Raw genomic sequence first — 22,850 nt, 5'->3', positions numbered from 1 at the left:
CTGAGGTGACTGTGGGCTGTTTGGCCTCCCAGGTCTCAACGTCCCTGACCTCACTAATCCTCTGAGGTAAGCAGCTATCTCCATTTCACAGCTGGGGAGACTGAGCTCAGAGTGGTGACGTACTTGCCCAAGGCCACACAGTGGCCAGCAGAGAATCAAGATCTGGACCGAGTGCACATTCCACTTCCCACATGGCCTGGCACGGACAGGTAGAGGTGCTGAGGTCCGCTGCGGAGCCTCTTCTAGGCGTGGCAGGTGCCCCAATAGCTCCTGGGAGCCAGAGTCCTGTGCAACCTTGTGAGGGCAGGACAGCGTTCTTCCCTGTGCACACTCACTCAGCGGGGAAGCGGGAGGGCAGCTGGGGCTGGGACCTACCCGGAGGCTCTTCACATCCTATAATCCTGCCAGCTCATAAGTCCCAGGCTCCTGGGGCCTCCGACCTCTGCTGCCTGCTCACAAGCACACCCGCTGTAGTACGCCCAGGTCCTCAGACGCCTCCACTTTCTTTCTGGGGATCCTGCTTCTGAAGAAACACTGATGTGCATTATCTGGGTTCTTAGAATTCTAGGGTGTCGTAGTAACAAGACTTAAACTTAGGGAAACCCTGCAATAAATGGTAGTACTATTTGACTCCACCGAAGGGCCAGGAAATGCCACCTTCCTGCATGGGATGGGGGCGACCTGCCTTGGTCAGCTAAAGAAGAACTTGCCTTATGAGCTCTAAAATTAGGACAGTAGCTCACAGGGTCATTTGGTCGAAAGATAAATGAGGCAGCAGCGTTCGCTGTAGGAGCAAGGTCAGCTGAGAGACTGGAGACCTGGGTTCTAGTGGGGATGGGTGGGTACTCCTCGCCAGCCATGAAGCCCCCAGAATTCACTGAGCCCCCCGTGTCTCATTCCCTTTTACCTGCAGAATGGGCTGCTGCTACCCCCGTGCAGCGCCCTTCCCCCGTCCCCAGCCAGCCAGCCACCCACCCAGGGGTCTGTGAAGGCTCTTAGCATCAGCTCACTGTGTGGAGCCCGAGGCTGCGGGATGGAATGGCTCCTGGCCTCTCTCTGTGCAGGATGTTGGCCGGTGGAGGGCACGGGCACGCTACTGTCTGAGGCCTGCGTCTAATGCTAAACCCAGAGGTTAGTTCCATGCTCACCTGGAGACTTCTGAGCACACCTGTCTTGGTTGATCACTTCCTCCTCCTTGAGGCATTTTCTCTCCTTGGCTCCCAAGACCCCACTCTGGTCCTCACATGTCACTGACTGCTCTGTCCCTTTTGCTGCTTCCTCTCATTTCCCCATATCCACAGCACTGAAGTGTCCCCAGCCTCAAGCCTGGGACCTCTGCCCTATCTACACCCATTCCCCTGGGCTTCATGGCTTTTTTCTTTTTGTGTGTATATATCTCTCTCTCTATCTCTATGTGTGTGTATACATAAATACATAATTATATGTACACACAAAATTGAGGTATAACTGACATACATTAGTTTCAGGTGTACAACTTAATGATTCGATATTTGTATATATTGCAAAATGATCACCACAATAAGAAGCCTAGTTACATCCATCATATATAGTTACAGAACTGTTTTTTCTTGCGATGAGAACTTTTAAGATTTACTCCGGTTTCATGGCTTTAGATTCTACCCACATGCTGCTGATTTCCAATATGTACCTCCAGATGGTGTAGCTGACAGCTGTCTGGACACCTCCACTTGATTATCCCCTCGGCTCCTCAAACTAAGCATCTAAAACAAAGCTCCTGGTCTTCCCCACGTCCTCGGTGCTCTAGCCCCCCTGCCCGGCTAGTGGAGCTCCAGTCTTCTGAAAGTTCCTCATGCCCCAAACCCTGGCATCCTCCTCAAATCCTTTCTCTCTCACCCCACATCCGGCCTGTGGGCAAATCCTGTCGGCCTTCAGAAAGACACGAGAATCCACCCGCTCCTTGCCACCTCCACGGGGACCACGCGGGTCCACGTCAGCCGGCACCCAGCTTACGGTGCAGCCCCTGAAGACCTTTCTCTACACGGGCGCCAGAGGGAAGCTGTTCATCCATGAGTCGGGCCGTGTCACCCCTCACTCAAAACCCTCCAGTGGTTTCCCCTCCACTCTGAGCAAAAGCCCATAAGGCCTTAAACCCTCCGCTCTGACCTCACTTCCTGCTACTCACCCCTCTCACTTCTTCCGCTCTGGCCGCTCCGGCCTCCTTTCACCTCCTTGCCGTTCCTCAAACTCCCACCTCAGGGCCTCTGCACTGATTATTCCTCTGCTGGAACATTCTTTCCCCAGATATCCAGAGGACTCACTCCCTCACCTCCTGTCAGTCCTCACTGATATGCACCTTTCCAGTAAGGCTTTCCCTGACCACCTATTTGTAAAAGCAGCCCCCCACTCGACGTTCCCTACCCCCTTCCCTGATTTACTTTCCCCCAGAGCACATGTCACCTTCTGACACGCTCTAATTTGCTGCCGTCTCTAGAAGCAAGCACCCTGAGGCAAGGAGTTTTGTTTGCCAGGGCCTAGGACTGTTGAATGAACATGTGAATAAACACAGAAGGCAGAGACAAGCAAAACGAACTCGCAGTGAGCCCCTCCCTCTACTTACGGAGCTGGGCCCACTGGGCAGAGGGAAAGGGCAACCCTGCAGACTTTCCAGGAGGCTGGGTGAACTTCTACGTAACTGACCATTGAGGCTGGGGCATGGCTGTGCTAATGCGGGGGGAGGGGTGGGAAGAAGCCCAGTGACCCCACCATCCAGTGGGCAAAGGGGCATCACAATGAACTGAAAAAAAAAAAAAACAGGGCTTCCCTGGTGGCGCAGTGGTTGAGAATCTGCCTGCCAATGCAGGGGACACGGGTTCGAGCCCTGGTCTGGGAAGATCCCACATGCCACGGAGCAACTGGGCCCGTGAGCCACAATTACTGAGCCTGCGCGTCTGGAGCCTGTGCTCCACAACAAGAGAGGCCGCGATGGTGAGAGGCCCGCGCACCGCGATGAGGAGTGGTCCCCACTTGCCGCAACTAGAGAAAGCCCTCGCACAGAAACGAAGACTCAACACAGTCATAAATACATAAATAAATAAATAAAAAAGAACGTGAATTTCTTTAAAAAAAAAAAAAAAAAAAACAACCCGAAGATGTCTGCTGACGTGCACTGTGTGGGCCTGGGCAAACCTCGGTTTGATCACTCGATGGAGACAGTGGTGCCTAGCTCAGCGTGTGGTTGCCGGGAGTAGATGCTCCCCCAGCACAATGCCTGGCACAGAGCAGGGCTCAGCGAAGGTGGCTGATGTGACGATTCTGAGCACAGTCAGGCACTGGCTCAGAGACAGGGACAGAAGCCGAGCCTCTGCGCAGCCCAGCGAGGAACCTGCTGCGTCGGGGCCGGGAGGTGAAGGTACCTGCTCCCCACAGCGGGGCCTCTAATGACTGCCAAGAAGGTGCTTTCTCTCTGGCCTGCTGTCTTGTTTCACAAAATATCCCACATCACATGTGCCTCTATGTGGATCTAGCCCACTACCTCGGAGGCCTGTGTTTCATTCCTGTAGACTAGGACTGCAGGAGTGAGGGGGCACTGACAGCCCCTGAGCCCTCACCCCGACACACGCACACACACACACGCACACACATGCACACGTGCGCATGCACACGCACACACGCACACACCACCTACATTGTGTTTGGTGGCCATTTCTTTTCCTTGCTCCCTGGTGATTTTCCTCAAATGCATCAAATCGACCTTGTTGGCCACGAGGATCATCGGGAATGACTCCCTGGGAAAAAAAGGAACAGCAGCTCGTGAGCTTCCCTTGGTGAAGGCGGGGCACCCACGCCTCAGGCCTGACACAGCACACAGCACCTCCCTATGGGCCTGGGTTGACTTCAGAGTCTTTCCCTCCACATCTCCTGGAATGGAAGAGGGACCCAGGGGCTGCTGGCTGCCTTGGTTTGAAGCCTCAGGCCCGTTGCAAGGTGAGTGGAGGCCCTCCTGGGAATCCCCTGGCTCTGCACTGACTGGGCCGGCGGCCAGGTCCCCAGACTTGCTTCCTCTCATCTCCCAGTCACCCTGACACACCACCCATGCAGGCCATCATGCTGTGGCCATCAGCAGTGACTTGTGAAGAGCACCAGGGCCAGGGGCTGGCACACAGTTGCCTCTCAATAAATGGCAGCTGCAAAATCAGGATGGCTCCCAAGAGTGGAAGGGAGGGATCAAGAGGCATGTCTGCCTTAAAGATTCCCGTGGACACATGGGGCCAAACTGCTGTCCCAAAGCGAATGAAATGCCAGTCTTTGTCAGCATTGAGTATTTTCATAAAGAAATTATAATTTGATGGGTGAAAAATGGTACTTTATCCTTCTTCCTTGCACTTTGTTGATTAGCAAGAAGGTTGAATATTTTCCCGTATCTGTGTCATGTATGTTTTCTCTTTAGAGATTCCTATAGTCAGGGGCTTAACCCACATTTGTCTCTTGGAGCTCTATGTGTATATGTGTGTATGTGTGTGTGAGTGTATATCCCTTTACCTTGAAAAGTTATTAACACTTTGCCTTTGAGATAAGTGTTAACTGGATTTTTCAAATTTTGAAATTTTTGAAAATTCTGAATTTTCGAGATTTGTTCAAAGCTTGCTGTTTTCCTATTAGTTTGTCCTTCTACTTTTATATTGCCTCTTTAAGAGCCAATTAACTGAAAAGACCAGTTGGGCTTAAAACAGAATCCAAATTATTTAACCACTCCATATTATGCTAAGGAAAACATGAGCCTTTAATAGGGGCTTAGAAATCTCACAGTCAAATGTGATGTAACCAATTACAATGTAGGCTGGAGAGAAAATTCACTTTTTCTTTGACTGTAATAAAATCTGGTTACACTGGAGCTGAAAAACAGCTGTTACTTATGATTCCTTGACTCATCGGTGGGGACAGTTTAGGAGAGATGGGAGGGGCCGACGCCTCGAGGCCTTGGCTGCATGTAGACGCCTCTGGCTGGGTGGAAAGAGCTAGGGTGGCAGCTGGTAGGAGTCGGAGGGACCAAGGTCTGAATGCAGCTCTGCCCCCTCGAACCTCAGCTTTCACCTGAAGATCTGAGAAAGACAGACAGACAGACAGAGCCCACCCTGAGCCAGGCACGGGGAGGTCCCGGCCTGGCCGCCCTCACCTGTCCTTGACGCGCAGGATGAGCTGGTGGAAGCGGTCCACGTGCTCGAAGCTGGCCTTGTCCGTGACCGAGAAGACGATGAGGAAGCCGTCCCCCGTGCGCATGTACTGCTCCCGCATGGCGCTGAACTCCTCCTGTCCGGCTGTGTCCAGAACTGGGGTGGGATGAGGCCGCTCAGGGGCTGTCACCACCCACCCTGGAGCCCCTGGGGCCTGTGGACCCCCAGGCTGCTGCTGCGGCCCCTGGGGTGGCTCCATCGTGCTCTCCCCAAGAGGTTCCAGGCTGTGCTTGGTAAGGGTCCAGCGGGGCCTCAGACACCTCAGTGTGCGGCTCTAACTGGCTCCTTTGTGGACCCACTGACTCCAGCCCACGCTGCTCCCCGGGCCTTAATTCTCTGCCTACAGAAAAGCCTCATAAGGCCAGTGATCAGCTCTGCTGCAAAATCCCTCTGGAGTCCCCAGACCTAGGCTTGGAGCCCTGCTGCAGCCCTTGCAAGCTGATTCTTGGGAAAGTCACCTGACTCTCTGAGCCTCCATTTTCCCCTTTGTAAAATGGACACAATGGGGTTTCCCTGGTGGCACAGTGGTTAAGAATCCTCCTGCCAGTGCGGGGGACACGGGTTCGAGCCCTGGTCTGGGAAGATCCCACATGCCACGGAGCAACTAAGCCCGTGTGCCACAACTACTGAAGCCCACGTGCCTAGAGCCCGTGAGCCACAACTACTGAAGCCCACGCGCCTAGAGCCCGTGCACCGCAACGAAGAGTAGCCCCCATTAGCCGCAACTAGAGAAAGCCCGCGCACAGCAATGAAGACCCAACGCAGCCAAATATAAAAATAAATAAATTAAAAAAAAAATTGGACACAATGCCTCTACCTTGCAGCTCCTTTGGAGGAGAGCCCTGGGACAGGCCTGAGGGAAGCCCCAGGAGGCCATCCCGGGTCAGGAAGTGTCCTCAGTCCCTGTGCGGACAGACACCAGGCAGGGCGAGGAGAAGGAGCAGACCCCCGAGAGCCGGGGCCCTCGCCACCTGGGATGGGGCTGCTACAGGGTGGTGGGATGTGGGAGCTGAGGCAGCTGGGGACACGGAGGCTGCGGGGGGAACCTCTCCGCAAAGGCTCTTCTCCCCAGCCCATCCATCTCCTCTCACTACCCGCACCGCTGTTCTCCAGAGATCAAATGCTCTCCCTGACTGTTTCAGAGAGAGGTCACAGCCTCAGCGGCGTAGGGGGCGGGGGTGTCTCCCTTTAGACCTGCAAGCCTGGCCGGCTCCAGCCCCGTGGGCGCTGTGAAATCTGAACCCCTCAGCGGCCTGCAAGCCCCTGCCCCAGACCCACTTCCCGTCTCCTGCACGCAGCGGAGCGGCTGGTTACGGATTCCGAAGCCGGGTTCGGGGCTGAGTCTGGCTCCTCATCCCTGGAGTGTGACCCTGGGCAAGCTCGCTTCTCCGTGCCTCCTCTTCCTAAAATGGGGCTCGTCGGGGCTGTTCTGAGTTAATGTACTCAGGCCCTCGGAGCAGCGCTGGCACAGAGAAGCCCTATAGGGGCGTCTGCTGTGAGCCTGTATCCTCACCCGGGGCGCCTCTCCCCCCTCCGGGCCTGGGACTCCTTCCCCCAGCCACCCCTCCTCCCTGCTCCCCTAGCTTGGTGAGCAGGCTGTGACTCACAGAATTCTGCTCCTGAGCCCCCGTGACGCTCACCACCCCCATACAGACCCTTCATGACGCTGTTCTCACCGCCCATTGAAAAGGCCCCCAGCTGGACTGTCAGTTCCCAGAGGCAGGGACCTGGTTTGTGTGTCACTCGTCTACTCAGAGCCTGGCACAAACAGGACTCAAATAGTAGTTGAATGAATAAATGAATGTGAAGTCTATTCGGTTTCATGCATCCATCCATTCATTCAAGAAATATTTGAGAGCCTACTGTGTGTCAGGCAGTGTTCTAGGCACTATGGATACAGGGGGAATGGGGCAAAATCCTTGCTCCCATAGGACTTAAATATACTCTAATAGGAAGGCAGATAAATGAATGGATCATATTATATCTAGTAAAGATGAGTACATACTATGAAGAACAATGGCACCAGCTGAAGGAAACTGGAAGAAGTTGGTGTCGTTTCGGATAGGGAAGGATGGCGTCTCTAGGAGAAGCTTTTGAACAGTGACTAAACGATGCGGGGAGGGGGAGCCACGTGGCCGAGGGCAAGAGCACTCCCGGCAGAGGGAACAAGTGCGTGGAGGTGTGCAAGGGCAGGCCTGCTGGCCTGGGGAAGCGGAGGGACTGGTGAGCGGAGGAGAGGGAGGAGGTGGAGGCAGGTGATGGGGGGCTGGGCTGCTGCACCGGGGTAGGGCTGACTTCATTCTAAGCAAGAAACGGGCCACCGCAGAGACTGGGCCAAAGAGCGAAATGATCTATAGGACATTTGAAAAGTTTATCCTGGCTGTTGGGAAAACCCAGACCAAGAGTAGAAGCAGTGGCACTAGGTAGGAGGTTATGCCATAACCAGCAAGACAGGATGGAGGACTGGACCAAGGGTGGGATGGGGTGGATGCTGTGAGAAGTGACCAGATGGAGGGCTGGACCAAGGGTGGGATGGAGTGGATGCTGTGAGAAGTGACCAGATTTAGGCCACTTTCTAAGACAGAGCCAACAGGAGCGGGGCGTTCTGGGTGGAAATGTGTGGACGTGGGAGTGGGAGAGAAGAGTGTTGAGGACAGTGGCTGTCTGGGGCCTGAGCCAAATGAATGGTGGTGTCATATCCCAAGGTGGGGAAGATGATGAAAAAGAGGGTTGGGAGGGCTGAGTTTTTTAAACACACTTCAGAACCTCTCAGACACCTATGTGGGTTTCAAATAGGCATTTGCAGACTTAAGTCAGAAACTTAGAAGAGGGGCAAGAGATACAGATGTAGGATATATCCATCTACATGTATGTGGATGGCAAGGAAAGCCACAGGACGGGCTATCCAGGACCTCCAGGAAGCCACGTCTCCTCGGGAGACACCTTGAGATCGTGCCTGAGAAAGTGACCTCGTCCCCACAGCCTGTCGCCCCTGCACATGCTCCTGAGTCACTCAGCATGGCAGAGCGGCAAGGCTCGGCGGACACACGGACCCTGGCTGTGCCCCACGCACAAGAGCCTCAGTCTCCTCATGGACGAAAGGCGGGGCAGGGCTCCTGGGTCTTCAGGATTGAGTTCTGATATCCTAGAATTCTTTGGTCTGGATATCAAATGAAGGGGCTAAGAAAATAAGATCTACAGCTGAGGACCAGTGGGATGACTGAGGCAGTTTCCCCAATTTCCTAGGGAGGGGGTGGGGAACGAAGACTGCACCTTCACCCAGAGGGAGTTGGAGCCTTTGGTCCTAAGTAAATCCCACTCAGAAATGCAGTCAACAAAACAGATGAAAATGGCATGGATTTGGCTGAAGTGGGGATGGGGAGGCCTGAACTGAATAGCAAAAGACATTCAGGTAATATTGTAATTAATATGCTCATAGATTTTGAGGGTGTATATTATCCAAAACAAAAACTAGAGGTCTAAGATATTTAAAAATCTGATCATTCAGAACTTAAAAAAAACGATTCAATAGGGAGTTGAAAATCAAATGGACCCTCTAGAACGGAGAAAAAGTCATTTCAGACATTGATGGCCTTAGAAATTACATTACCCACAGTTTCTAAGAGAATTCTTGGAGGATATACACCAGCAAAGTGAAAAATAGATCCACGAAAGAGAAAGATGAGTGGTACCAATGGTATGCAAAGGAAACAGCAAAACCTAAGAGTTAAATTTAAATAAATATTATAACACAACTTGAAGAAAATGAATGGCAATTTAGAACTAAAATCTATGATGATCCACATGTGAGGGTATGGGCTGGGAAAAAATAAGTCATTACTAAAGTGCTTGCCTTATCTGGGAAGAGTTTAAAGATATTGATTACATCCAGATGTTGGTAGAAAAACATAAGTATACACACACATATGTATATAGAATAACCACCTGAAATAAAACTCAAACCTTCCTAATCATTAGAGGAAAGAAAAACAGGACTAAGTAAATGGGACCAATCCAATGAAACTATACAAAAATAAGAAAGTTTAAAAAGTAGACATGAAATAAGATGGCAGAAATAAATCCATGATGAATGACAGTAAATGCAAATGGGTTAAATGCACCCATTAAAAGCAGATACTCAGTACAAAATCCACTTGTCTGCTACTATAAAAGACACGTATAAAACAAAATGACACAGAAAGAATGAAAAATGAAAAGATAAAAAAGGATATGCCAGCCACATGCATCCACAAAACAGAATTCAAGGCTAAGGAATTAAACAGAACAAACCAGGGTATTTATAATAGGAAAAAGTACAGCATCAAGAAATGTCAAAGTCATGAGTCATAAGCATATAAGAATGTTGCCTAAAGTATATATATATATGTATAAAAAACTATTTTTTTAAAACAGTAGGAATTGACAAATCCCACAATCATTGTGGGAGAATTGAACAGTCCTCCCTTAGAGACAGAACAAGTGGCTCCCAAAATAATGATTTATCATTAAATAATACAATTCATAAATGTAATCTGAGAGACTGAAAGAATGAACTCTACATTCAAAACCATAAATAAGTATTTTCAAACACACGTGAAATCGTCATAAAAATTGGCCATATATTAGGCCATAAATAAAAATTTCAACAAATTCCAGAAAGCATAAGTCATATGGGTCATCAGAAATGAACAGAAACATGAGTATAAAAGAAACTATCCACTTGAAAATCTAAAAAGGTATAGTGCTCTACAATTCTCCAGTAAAAGAGCAAAGCAGAGATCACAGACAATTTCGAATTGTACAACAATAGACAATAATAAAACCCCCTGTTTTGAGGTCAAAGTGGTACTTAGAGGAAAATTACAGCTTTAAATGCACTTCAGAAAACAAGGAAGGCTAAAAAGTAACTAAGCATTTTAAACCAAGAGGTTAGAAAAGAAAAAATAAAATAAAACCAAAGAAAGAAGAAATCATCAACAAAGTAGAAATTAAGAAAATTGGAAGAAGGAAAAAGTAGCTGATATCTAAAAATCAAATGCTGATTCTCTGAAAAGACCACTTAAGAAAAAAACCTTTAGGAATTCCTATCAGAGGAAAAAAAGAAAAGATACTTGGAATGAGAAAAGGCCTATGACTATGGATATCGATAAATATTTAATTAGAGAAAACTACAGTTTTATAGCAACATATTTTCAACTCGATGAAATGGGTGTTTTAAGAAAATATAAATGAACAAAATTGGCTCAAGAAAATATATAAAACCTGAATAGGACAATAATTATCAATGAAACTGAAGAGACAAGGGCTTCCCTAGTGGCGCAGTGGTTGAGAATCTGCCTGCTAATGCAGGGGACATGGGTTCGAGCCCTGGTCTGAGAGGATCTCACATGCCGCGGAGCAACTAGGCCCGTGAGCCACAATTACTGAGCCTGCGCGTCTGGAGCCTGTGCTCCGCAACAAGAGAGGCCGCGATAATGAGAGGCCCGCGCACTGCGATGAAGAGTGGCCCCTACTTGCCGCAACTGGAGAAAGCCCTCGCACAGAAACGAAGACCCAACACAGCCATAGATAAATAAATAAATAAATAAATACTTATTTATTTAAAAAAAACAAAAAACAAAAAAACTGAAGAGACAAAAACTACCCCACGAGGAGCCCAAAGCTAGTCTTGTAATCTACAAATTGTTCCAGAGCAAGAAAAATATAGGAACTTTCTAGCTCATTGTAAGAGCCTAGCATAATCCTAATAACAGCCTGGACAGAAATAGCACATGGGTGTGTGGTGACCGCCAGGCCCGCCCCACCTTTGGGGGACAGAAGCATCCTGCATGTGTGACCCTAAGAGGTACAGCCATCCATTTGCCAATTATTTTCTGAGCACTTACTCGGTACCAACCCCTCTGCTGCTTGGTACTTTGGGTGGTTAAAGAATAAGATGCATCTCCCTCTTAAGGTACTTAGAGGCTAGCTGGGCTGATACTTAAAGAAAAATAACAACACAGGACAGAAAGTGATACATATTACTGGAGATCTAGAGAAGGGGTGGGTCCCTTCGGCCTGGAGGGATAATGGAAGGTTTTAGCGAAGAGAGGACATTTATCGAAGAGAGGACGTTTGTCAGAAGAATAGAATTTGACATAAAGAGACAGAGCCTGGAGAAGGGCCTCGGAGGCAGAGGAACAGCACGAGCAAGGGCCCGGGGGCTGGAAAGGAGAGAGCAGTGAGGAGGCCGGTGCGCTGGGGGAAAAGATCTGTGTTGGGAAGAGGAGGGAGAAAGAGGAGACAGGGAGATCAGAGGCTGGGACCTTGGATCCTAAACTAAAATGTTAGAACTTGGTGGGCACTGGGGAGCTATTGAAGGTCCAGAAAGGAAAGAGACGTAGTCAGAGGAGAGAGAGTTTGGCATCCAAAGAGGGAGGGGGCTGAAGGAGGGTGCTTGTGAAGAGGTGGAGGCGCAACCCGAGCAGAGGCTACCAGGGTGTAAGCAAAGGCAGTGTGCGTCAGAGGGAGGGGAAAGAATGAACAGGGGCACCCCGAGGACATGGAACACAGGGAATGGGGGCCAAGGGGAGAGAGCAGAGTTGAGGGCGCCTTGGAAATTCCAAACCTTGGGCCCCAGGAAGGCAGGTTCAACCAGGGAGGAGTGGGGGCCGAGCTGGGCCTTGTCTGGTTTGGGGTCCACCCTTTGCCCACCCCTCCCCTCCACATATCCTGCAAAAGCCTGGTCACAGGCCCCTGGTCAGCAGCTCTGCCTCCAAGACTTCTGGGGATGCTGCAAAAAATGGGCAGCTATGCTTGAAAAAAAATCATGATTCTGCCTGCATCCCCCATGCCTGATGTCATGAAGGTAGGAGGACTCCTGAGACAGAAAGTATTAGTCACTGTGAGAGGTGTTCTGCCAATGTGTGCATGTGTGAGGGAGACAGACGGGCAGACAGACAGAGACAGGGACAGACCGAGGCAGCCGGACTGGAGAAGGAGGGAGGAGAGAGACAGAGGGGGCCAGTGCTGTGCATCTCCATCTGCCCTGCCCCAGTCTTCCCACCCGGGGGTGGACGGGCCCTGCAGTGCTGCTGAGGAGGATTTAAGTGGAAACCCTGGAGCCGTTCTTGGATCGGGTGGATTCAGAAGCCAAGCCCACATGCTGGCGGGGATGGGGCCCCAGGCAGGCGGGCAGCCAGCATGGAGGACCTGCTTGGGTCCCTGCTGAACCCTCCCCCCTTCCCCCCCTCCCTAGGTCTCTCCCTCTCCTTCCTCCTCCTCCTCCAGGGCTCCCAGAGGGAGGCAAACCCTGGCAAGGGGTCTGGTGGCTCTGACATTGGCCCACAGCTCAGGGTACAGTCCAAGCTCTTTGGCTAAGCGTAGTCCCACTCACTGTTCCGACTGGCAGCAAGCGCCGTGCTGGGGCTTTATACACACACGTCCTTGCAGTCCTTTTCATGGCCCTGGAAAGAAGGTATTACTGTCCCCCTTGCACAGATGAGAAAACTGAGGCCCAGGGAGTTAAAGGGATCTGCTCAAGGCCACACGCTGGGGAGCAGGGCGCTCCAGCTCCCCAGGGCCCAGCTGCCTCAGCTCATCCAGGCTGTTTGCTTCAACCAGAGGGTGTGGATCTGGCTGGGCTGTGTCTCGGCTCCAGGCCTTTGCCCAGCCATGACTCCAACCAGAATGCCCTCTCGGGGCTCCCCCAGCTGCCCTCCAGAAGGGCTACAGCCCTCCTCCTCTCCTGAGGGCCCCGCCGGCCTCCGATCTCCGACCTCTGTCTTTGCACCCTTGCTGGTGTGTGTGGCTCTGGTTCCTCCCAGACTGTGCCTCTAGGCCGGGCTCAGCTCCCCACCAGGTGGTGGAGCCCCAGAGCGTGGGAGTCTGGCTTTCATTTCCCTGGGTCCCCCAAAAGCTTCAGCACCCAGTGAAGGGCTCAAAAAATATTTACAGAATGACTGGACAAGTCGCACGCACGCTACAGGAAATGTAGTTATTGTGTTCAAACAGCCCACGCCAGCTGTAAGGGAAACCGCTAAAAACAGACTTTTAAAGTCCTATAACTCACACTTCAGGGTGAAGTAAGGGTTCTGGAATATGAAGCAACACAGACGACAATTTCTGGAGATAATATGCCTGCAAGGACGGTGCGTGGTGTTTTCTATACCCCTCTTACGCACGGGCCCACTGTGCAAGGCAGGAGGGATGTGCCCATTTTTCAGGGCAGTCAGACAGCGAAGCCTGTGCTCTTCCTAAGAAAAGACTCCCATTAAGAAATGCCACCTAGTTGAGGATCAGTAGTGATGAAGCCTCCCCTTTCTGGGAGAGGGTGTGTATGGGGTAGGCTGGGTGCCGGGCAGAGGGCTGGATGCATCGACCAGGCACTGTTCCCAGAAAAAGGGCCGCTTTCTCCTCCGAAGTGCTGGCCCAGTGTGGGAGCCAGGCCGCTCTAAGGGGAGGGAGCTAAAATCCCGTGGCAGGCGCCAGCTGGCTCCCTGGCGATGGGGGAAGATTCCCTCTGGCAGTGGCCCCAACCTTGACTGGCTGACCCCAGGGGAAAAGTGCTGGCCACCGGCCCCAGGGGACACTTGTTCTCATGACCACACCGCTGCAGCTGCGGGAGTGGGGTAAAGTGGGGGAGGTCTTGGGAGATGTTCCCATGAGGCCCACAGATTCACGGACTTGGTGGGCACATTGCATGTGTGGGTGCACACCCTTTCAGGGAGGGGATCCATGGCTCTGTGGGATTCTTAGAGGAGCCTGGACCTCCCCGCACCCCGCCTCCATGTCGTTCTCAGGGAGGGGAGAGAAGAAAGAAGGGAAAGAGCAGCAGCGGGGCTCACCTGTGTAACCAGGGACCCAGGAGCATCCCAGAGACAGACGGGGGCCTAGGAGGGGCCTGGCCATGGAGAGGAACAGGGAGGCGAAGCACTGGCCTGAGACCCCGTTTCCACCTCACCACCACTGTGGGGAGGGGGGGAATTTTACAAGGGGAGAAACTGAGGCAGGGCAGGGTTGGGACCTGCTCAGCTTCCTACTGCTGATGAGCAGCAGAGGCATGATCTGAACCCAAGCGTGTCTGGGTCCCGGCCCGGCGCTGCCGGGCCCTGAGTGAAGAGCTGGCAGCAGTGTCCCCAAGGCCTGTGGAGAGGGGCAGGCCTAAAAGGAGGGGTGAGGACGGAACACCTGAGGTTTGTGGGGATGGAAGACAAAGGCCTGGAGGCTATGCCTCCTCCCCCCACCCCCACCTGGTCACCCCAAACCGTTCACCTACTCCACACCTGCCCCTGGGCAGCCACGTGGAGCCAGGAGGAGAGAGCTCGGCTGAGCTGGCCTGGTTCCCTTAGAGCAGCTTGCAGGGCACCCTTAGAACACCCAGTAAATCTAAACACGTCCCCAACCGGTCCCTCCATTCCCAGGTCACCATTTCCCACCGTTTCCTCTCTCCTCAAGCCTCCACCCCCAGCTGAGGATCAGAAACAGATCATCAGGAGCTAAACTCCACAAGTTTCCAAACCAACCTGCCCTGGAGACAGCAGAAGCCTCATACGCTGCAGGTGAGGAAAGTAAAATGAGACAGCCACTTTAGAAAACAGTTTTGCAGTTCCTCAAAATGTTAAACAGAGTTACCACACGACCCAGCAATTCCGCTCCCAGGGGTGTACCCAAGAGAACTGAAAACACATGTCCGCACAAAAACTGGCACACCAATGCCCACAGCAGCATTATTCATCATAGACCCAAAGTGGCAACAACCCAAGCGTCCATCAACTGATGGATGGATAAACAAAATGTCGTCCCTCCATATACAGCTGACCCTTGAACAGCACAGGTTTGAACTGAGCAGGTCTATTTATACCATTTATACGGGGATTCTTTTCAATAAATATACAAAGGGCTTCCCTGGTGGCGCAGTGGTTAGGAATCCTCCTGCCAATGCAAGGGACATGGGTTTGAGCCCTGGTCTGGGAAGATCTCACATGCTGTGGAGCACCTAAGCCCATGCACCACAACTACTGAGCCTGCACTCTAGAGCCTGCAAGCCACAACTACTGAAGCCCGCGTGCCTAGAGCCTGTGCTCTGCAACAAGAGAAGCCACCGCAATGAGAAACCTGTGCACTGCAACAAAGAGTAGCCCCCACGCACCACAACTAGAGAAAGCCTGTGCGCAGCAATGAAGACCCAACGCAGCCAAAAATAAATAAAATAAAAAAAAAGAAAGCTGAAGTTTAAAATAAATAAATAAGTAAATATACAAAAATATATGTGTGGGGCTTCCCTGGTGGCGCAGTGGTTGAGAATCTGCCTGCCAATGCAGGGGACACGGGTTCGAGCCCTGGTCTGGGAAGATCCCACATGCCGTGGAGCAACTGGGCCCGTGAGCCACAACCACTGAGCCTGCGCGTCTGGAGCCTGTGCTCCACAACAAGAGAGGCCGTGACAGTGAAGAGGCCCGCGCACCGCGATGAAGAGTGGCCCCCGCTCGCCGCAACTAGAGAAAGCCCTCGCACAGAAACGAAGACCCAACACAGCCAAGAATAAATAAATAAATAAATAAAATTAAAAATATATATATATATGTGTAGAACATCGTGTGCAAAACTTGTACTGAAGTGGATAGCCTATCCTTACAGTAGGCATAAGGTGAGTGATATTTAAAATTACTAATCTGTTAGTTTTCTTATTGTTTTATAACTTTGCTTTCAAAGAATTACATAACTGCACAATATATCTCTTCCCCGCCTCAGATTGTAATTAGAGAAACTGCATATCAGTCTATCATCACAAGTAAGTGGTTTCTAAAAAAATGTAACAGTGTTTCCAGTACTGTATTATGAATATGACTGTAATACTGTATGCTGTAAAAACTTTATAACGATTCATTCATTAGTGTAAAAGCTAGGCTGCTGGGAAACAATTGTATCGGTTACACTAGGCTACCATAAAGTGCTCATGTCGCTGCTTCTTTGTTATCAATGCATGAATCATTATACCTGTGTATAAATATGAACTTTTTTCATATTATCCTTTCATTTTTGATGTTTAGTGTTAGTAACACATATAATATCTACAGTGCTTTGTATCCTATAAGACAAAAGTGATGTAGGTACCGACAGACAGATATAAACAGATGACATAAACTTATGGTATCGATAAATACAGTACAGTACTGTAAATGTATTTTCTCTTCCTTATGATTTGCTTAATAACATTTTCTTTAGCTTACTTTATTGTAAAAATACAGTATATAATATATATAACATATAAAATACATGCTAATCGACAGTTTATGTTATTGGTAAAGGCTTTGATCAGTAGCAGGCTATTAGTAGTTAAGTTTCCGGGGAGTCAAAAGTTATACGCAGATTTTCAACTGCGAGGGAGGTCGGTACCCCTAACCACCACGTTGTTCGAGGATCAGCTGTACTAGAATATTATTCACACGTAAAAAGGAATGAAATTCTGAGACACGCTACAACATGGATGAACCTTGAAAGCACTGTGCTAGAGGACAGAAGCCAGACACAAAGGTCACATGTTATGTGATTCCACATATGTGAGATGTCCAGAATAGGCAAATCCATAAAGACAGAAAGGAGATGAGTGGCTTGGGGGCTGGGGGGAGGGGAGGGTGGGGGGAATGACGGATGACGGGTGTGAGTTTTCTGGAGGGTGATGAAAAGGCTGAGGATGAGACAGTGGTGACTGCAGTGCGTGCTGATCTGTGAAATCTATCAGCAGTTTGTGATTGCACACCTTTCTGTATATACTCTCAGCCACTGAACTGTACGCTTTAAAAGGGGGGGATTTTACATGTGAATTGTATCTAAATTTTGAAGGAAAAAACCCACCTCCCTTCTCTGAAATGCGTGCTGTGCCTTCCCCTCTCTGCGGTGAATGCCCCGGCCTACTCCTGACCAAGACCATCCCTCCAGCTGCCCACTGGATCCTGTCCCCCGTCACCCATGGAAGGGCATTGCTGCTATTTTGTCCCCTCCCCCTCCTGCATCATCCATTTCCCTATTGGTTCATTTCCATCAGTATGTAAACATGGTATAATTTCTTTCACCTTAAAAAAAATGAACAAAGATAAAGGCGAAAAAATTAAAAATAAAAAGCCCCTCCCCACAGTCCCCAAGCCACTCATCTCCTTTCTGTCTTTCTGGATTTGCCTATTTGGAAGGTGTCTCACACCTCCCAGCTGCTGTCCATTTCTCTAGTCCTCTTTACAGCCACACTCCTTGACTGATCTGTTTTTACTGCCTGCCCTTCCTCTTCTCCACTCTCTCTTGAACCCACCGTAATCAGGCCACTCTATCAAAGCTGAGCTTGTCAAGTCACCATGACCTCCGTGTCACTAAATCCAGTGGACACTTCGCGGTCCTCATCCCACTGGGTCACTCGCCAGCATCTGATGCACTTGATGGTTCCCTCCTGTTTGAAGAGCCTTCTGCACTTGGCCTTGGTATGTCACTCTATCTTGCTTCTTCTCTGACCCTAATCACTCTCTGAGCATCAGTGGGTCCCTGCGCTCAGTTCCGGGACCCCGTCTCTAAACACGTTCACTTTCTCAGAGGTCTCCTGTCTCATGGCTTTATGTGGCAACTCCCAAGTTTCCATCTCCAGCCTGCACACCTCCCCTTACTCCAGACTCAGACCCCAGGTGCTGGTTTGACTTTTATTTGTATGTGTGAAAGGCATCTCAGATTTAACACATCCAAAATTAGACTCTTAATTTTTCCCTCAAACTTGCTTTTACCAGTCTTTCTAACCTTTTTTAAAAATTTATTTTATTCAAGTACAGCTGATTTATCAGTCTTCCTAATCTTGATAAACTTAACTCTACTCTACCAGTTGTCCAGGTCAAAGGCTCTTCCCTCCGTACTCCTACCCCATCCCACATACTCCGTCAACAAATTCTGTTATTTCCTCCTTAAAATACATCCAGACTCTAACTCCTTCTCACCACCTCCTTTATCGATGCCCTAGTCTACCATCAGGAGCCTATTAACTGGTCTCCCTAGTTCTGCCCTGGTTCCTCTCTGGTCTATTGTCCACACCACGGCCAGAGTGAGCCTTTTAAACATCGGTCAGACCATGCCCGTCCTCTGCTCAAAACCCTCCAGTGGCTTATTTCCCTACAAGGCCCTAGAAGATCACTGCCCCCTAGCTATCTCCCTGAAGTCTCCTATTAGCTTCTCTCTCACTTCCTCTGCACTCTAGCCTCCTAGCTTTCCCCAAACACATCCCTGCCTCAGGGCCTTTGCACCAGATTCTCTGTACAAGATTCTCTCCCCCCAGGTACAGGCACAGCTTTCCCCTTCAGGTCTCTGTTCCAACACCACCTCATCAGGAAGGCCTTCCCTAATGGGCACAGATAAGACAGCAACCCCTTCCTCACTGTCTATTCCCTTCTACCTTGCCTCATTCTCCTTCACAGCATTCATCACCACCTGACACAGTACATATTCGTTTATGTCCTGTCTCCCCCATTCTACCAGAAGCTTCATGAGAGCAGGGCCCCGGCTTTGCCAACTGCTGCACGCAAAGCGCCCCAAAGACGGCAACAGGCACCCAGAAGTATTTCTAGAATGAACTAGTGAACAGTCCCACATGCATAAGTCTCGGGGACCGATCCACACAACGCTGGAGGGGAGAGGTGGAAGCTCCAAGGCAGGGGCTTAAGCCTCACTCTGGACCTCCCCAGATGCAGGCAGATGCGTCAGTGACCCCTCATCTGCACATGTGATAGGACCTATTCTTGAAAGCACCAAGCCACCTTGTGAACATAAATCATATTAGAACAGCCCTAGCAACAAAAGCATTGCCGAGGCTTTCTATGTGCTGAGCTTCACAAGGTGCTGCATTCCCTCCCTCGCTCAACAAACAATAACTAAGCACCTAATAGGCGCTGCTGGCACCAGAGATACAATGGTGGGCAAAGTCTCTCTCCTGAAGGAGCATACAATCTGTGATGTTTCTTTTTTTTTTTTTAACTTTTTGTTTTATATTGGAGTATAGTTGATTAACACTGTTGTGTTAGTTTCAGGTGCACAGCAAAGTGATTCAGTTATACATATACATGTATCTGTTCTTTTTCAAATTCTTTTCCCCTTTAGGTTGTTACATGATACTGAGCAGAGTTCCCTGTGCTATACCGTAGGTCCTTGTTGGTTATCCATTTTAAATATAGCAGCATGTACATGTCAATCCCAAACTCCCTAAGGGATAGTTAGGGAGTCAGCAGCTATGAGGCTCTCTCCCATTTGGGCACAGACCCCACCGATGAGGGCAGGTGGTCTTGGTCCAGAGGCTGTCTGTGCCCAAGGGAAAGAGGAGCCCCCAGTCACTCGGACCTGGGGCCTGGTGACAACAGGCTGGCAGCCTCACCCAACACAAGGGCAGACAGGTGAGATCTCAAATCTACTGACCGGGCTGGTGCGCTTAGCGCAGACTGGTCGCGTGACTTCTAACAGGGATTAACTCGAAGTTCTGAAATCAGGGCAAAACCCAAAATTCACTGCAGGAGTCTAGGACCTGATTGTCAGCAAGGTGAGCAAGAGGAAAACCTGGGGTTTGGGGTGCTGACAAGCTTGGAATGACCCCCAGACTGTGCTGTGACTTTGAAGGGGGAGGGGCGCACGCTGCACTCAGACCTTCATCACTCAGCCCTGCCGAACCGACTCTAGGTCACTGGCTGATGGCCGGTCCCTCAGCTCCCAGGCTGGCTAGTGGGGCTAAGACGAGCATAGAGCAAGATATCCTTGGCTTCAGGGTCAGAGGGAATGGGGTGCTAATTAGCTGTGTGACCTTGGACTTGTTATTTCACCCCTCTGAGTCTTAGTTCCTTCCCCTGCAGGGCCCTGACCGACCAATCACGGCTGCTGGACAGGTGTGGGAGCAGGAGGTCTGGGTTCCCAGGGGGAGGGCTCTTGGGGACACAGGGTGGCAGCGCTGGCAGCAATTTTACAATGGTACCAAAGTATTTCACCATTTTACCCACTGGTACAGTAGTACTGCTGCGTACTGGCCAGACCCTGTGCTAAGTGCTTGACGGGGACTGCTTTATTTCATCCTTGTAGCAATCCTGCTAAATTGAGATTAGTGTCTTCACTTTACAGGTGAGCACAGCTGCTCTTCGGCCAGTACACACCAGTGCTACTGCACCAGTGGGTAAAATGGTAAAATACTTCGGTACCATCGGAAAATTGCTGCCACCGCTGCTACCCTGTGTCCCCAAGAGCCCTCCCCCTGGGAACCCAGACCTCCTGCTCCCGCACCTGTCCAGCAGTAGCTGCTAACACTGCTGAGGGCAGAGGAGCAACAGTGACCAGCCGTCAGGGTAAGGAAGGGCTTTCTTCCAGCAAGCACTGCCCCAGGCACCTTGGAGATGAGTGAGCTCTGCGTCACTGGAAGCCTTAAAGCAGTGATGGCTGACGGAGGTGAGATAAAGGGTCAGGCAGGAGGCCTGCAGGGCTGAGTTGCATAATCTCAGGCCAGCGGCCATGCTCCCTCAGAGAGGAAAAGAAAGAGGGAAATCCCTCCCACATCACTGTGGGCAGGGAAAGGGGAGGACGGGTGGAAGGACGGCCAGCTCTGCCCGTACCCCCCTCTTAGTGGGGGCCACAAGGAGGGGTCTACTCTGAAGCTGGCCTAAGGGCTGCTGAGCATAGAGCCCACCATGCAAAGCCCCCAGCTCAGAAAAAACTCTCAGTAAGTGTTCCTGTACTCTTGCTGCCCTACCCACGTCCTCCTCCCCCCCACCTTCCCAGAAAGAATGTGGATTCAAGTGTTCGGGGAAGAGCCAGGTCCGGGCCCCTCCGTGAAGACAACAGCACTTGTGTCTGTGGTTTGGGCAGAAGCCAGGGTGGAAACGTCCCAGCTTCTGAGGGTGCAGGAGGGGAGCCAGGGTTTTCGCTCTTTGCAGAGACTGAGCCCTTGCCGGGGACAGAGTGGCTGCAGAGCGGGGCCCAAGAGCCCCTAGGTGGGAAGGGGTGTCCGGAGGCCACTGTCCTCTGACGATGGAATAAAGATGCCAGCTTCCAGAGGCTGGCTGGGCAGAGGGCGGGGCTGGCAGCCACGTGGGTGGGAAGGCCCAAATTGTTACGTGGGCAGAAGATTTGGTCAACATCCTACCCTGCAGGCCTGAGGCTTGGGCCAGAGGGGGAGGCAGGCTGACAGGACGGGATGTACTTGGCAGAGTGAGGAGGTCCTAGGCCCGGCTCTGCCTCTAGAGAGGTCTGACCCCGGCAAGTCACTTCTCCATCCGCACTGCAGTTTCCTCAGGTGTAAAGTAAAGGGGGCCGACACCACAGCGCTCAGGAACCTTCCAGCTCCAAACAGACAGGAAGAACAGGCAGGCAAGCACTCCAAGACAAAAGAAGTGAAAGCGGGGACTGGAGCAGATATTTGTACGCCCACGTGCACAGCGGCATTGTCCACGATGGCCAAAATGCAAATGTCCATTGCCGGATGAAAGGCTCAACAAAATGTGGTAGATGCATAAAATGGAATATTATTCAGTCTTAAAAAGGAAGGGAATTCTGGCACATGTTAGAACATGGGCGAACCACGTGGTTAAGTGAAATAAGCCAGTCACAGAGAGATATTGTATGATTCCACTCGTACGAGGTCCCTAGGGTAGTCAAAACCATAGAGACAGAAAGTAGAATGGGCGTTGCCGGGGGCTGGGGATGATGGGGAATAGGAGCTGTTGTTTGGCAGGTACAGGGTTTCAGCTGGAGGAGATGAAAATGTTCTGAAGATGGATGGGGGGTGATGGTTGCAGAGCAATATGAATGTACTGAATGCCACAGAACTGTCCACTTAAACATGCTTAAGATGGTCAGTTTTACAATTATGTATATTTTACCACAATAAAAACAGAAACAAAAACAAACACAAAACTCCAGGACTTTGACTAAGGCTCAGGTCTTCCTGATTCATGAAGCCAGAGAACTGGGTTACGGGGAGTCATACAGCTGACAGGGTGACGGGGGTCCAAAGTCACAGACCCCCGAAGAGGGAGACGGGGAGCCGATGCAGCCCCACAGCACAGAGGTGGGACCCCGATGATGAGGAGGCAATGCCCCCAGAGTTGGGCCCTTAACACTGGAAGGTGAGACAAAGGTCCCGAACCCTTGTGGGAAAGAACACAGAGCAGGCTTGCTCCAAAGTTGGGGGGCCCCACAGACACTGGGGAGCCTGGCTGCTGGCCCCTGAGGTCGGCCATCTCCTGTAGATTCTGCAAGCACCAGGGCAATGAGACCCCTTGAAAGACAACAAGAAATAGGTTTGTAAGTGGGAAGACTGTGAGACTCTTCAGTGTGGAAACCACAGAGAAGGCCCCCTGAGCAAGCTTGAGCATCTCTGCTCTGAGATTCAGATCAGAACTGGAGCCCCTGGTCCTCTGAAGACCTTGGGCAAGGAGCTGGAAGGGCAGGTGCGTGTGTCTGCCGACCCTGATAATCCAGGCCACGCCCCCTTCTCCCTGGGATTTCAACTCCATTCCCAGAGGCACAGGGACCAACTGTGTGAGGTGGGAGAGGTTTTCCCACCCAGCCACACTGATGGAGAGTATAGGAGACAAAGGGAAGTTGAAACCGTTGCTGGCTGTGTGACTCCCTCCGTGCTTTATTTTTATAGTGATAACA

The 22,850-nt window shown here is 50.9% G+C and overlaps 1 protein-coding gene across 5 annotated transcripts in view; it reads right to left on the bottom strand.

Annotated features, from left to right (window-relative positions):
• MRAS (muscle RAS oncogene homolog) overlaps positions 1-22,850 on the bottom strand; it is a 59,954-nt gene that overhangs the window by 6,260 nt on the left and 30,844 nt on the right. For all 5 annotated transcript variants that reach the window (XM_036850915.1, XM_036850913.1, XM_036850916.1 and 2 more), the window contains 2 exons: positions 5,156-5,309; positions 3,668-3,767 (listed from right to left, as the gene is read on the bottom strand). In XM_036850915.1, the coding sequence (XP_036706810.1) occupies positions 3,668-3,767; positions 5,156-5,309 (254 nt within the window). The remainder of the gene's footprint in view (positions 1-3,667; positions 3,768-5,155; positions 5,310-22,850) is intronic.

The sequence above is a fragment of the Balaenoptera musculus genome, chromosome 4 (genome assembly GCF_009873245.2).
Source record: "Balaenoptera musculus isolate JJ_BM4_2016_0621 chromosome 4, mBalMus1.pri.v3, whole genome shotgun sequence".
In the NCBI taxonomy this organism is placed as follows: domain Eukaryota; kingdom Metazoa; phylum Chordata; class Mammalia; order Artiodactyla; family Balaenopteridae; genus Balaenoptera; species Balaenoptera musculus.
Note: the sequence above shows the minus strand (reverse complement) of the source record. Positions and strands in the feature narration are given on the sequence as shown.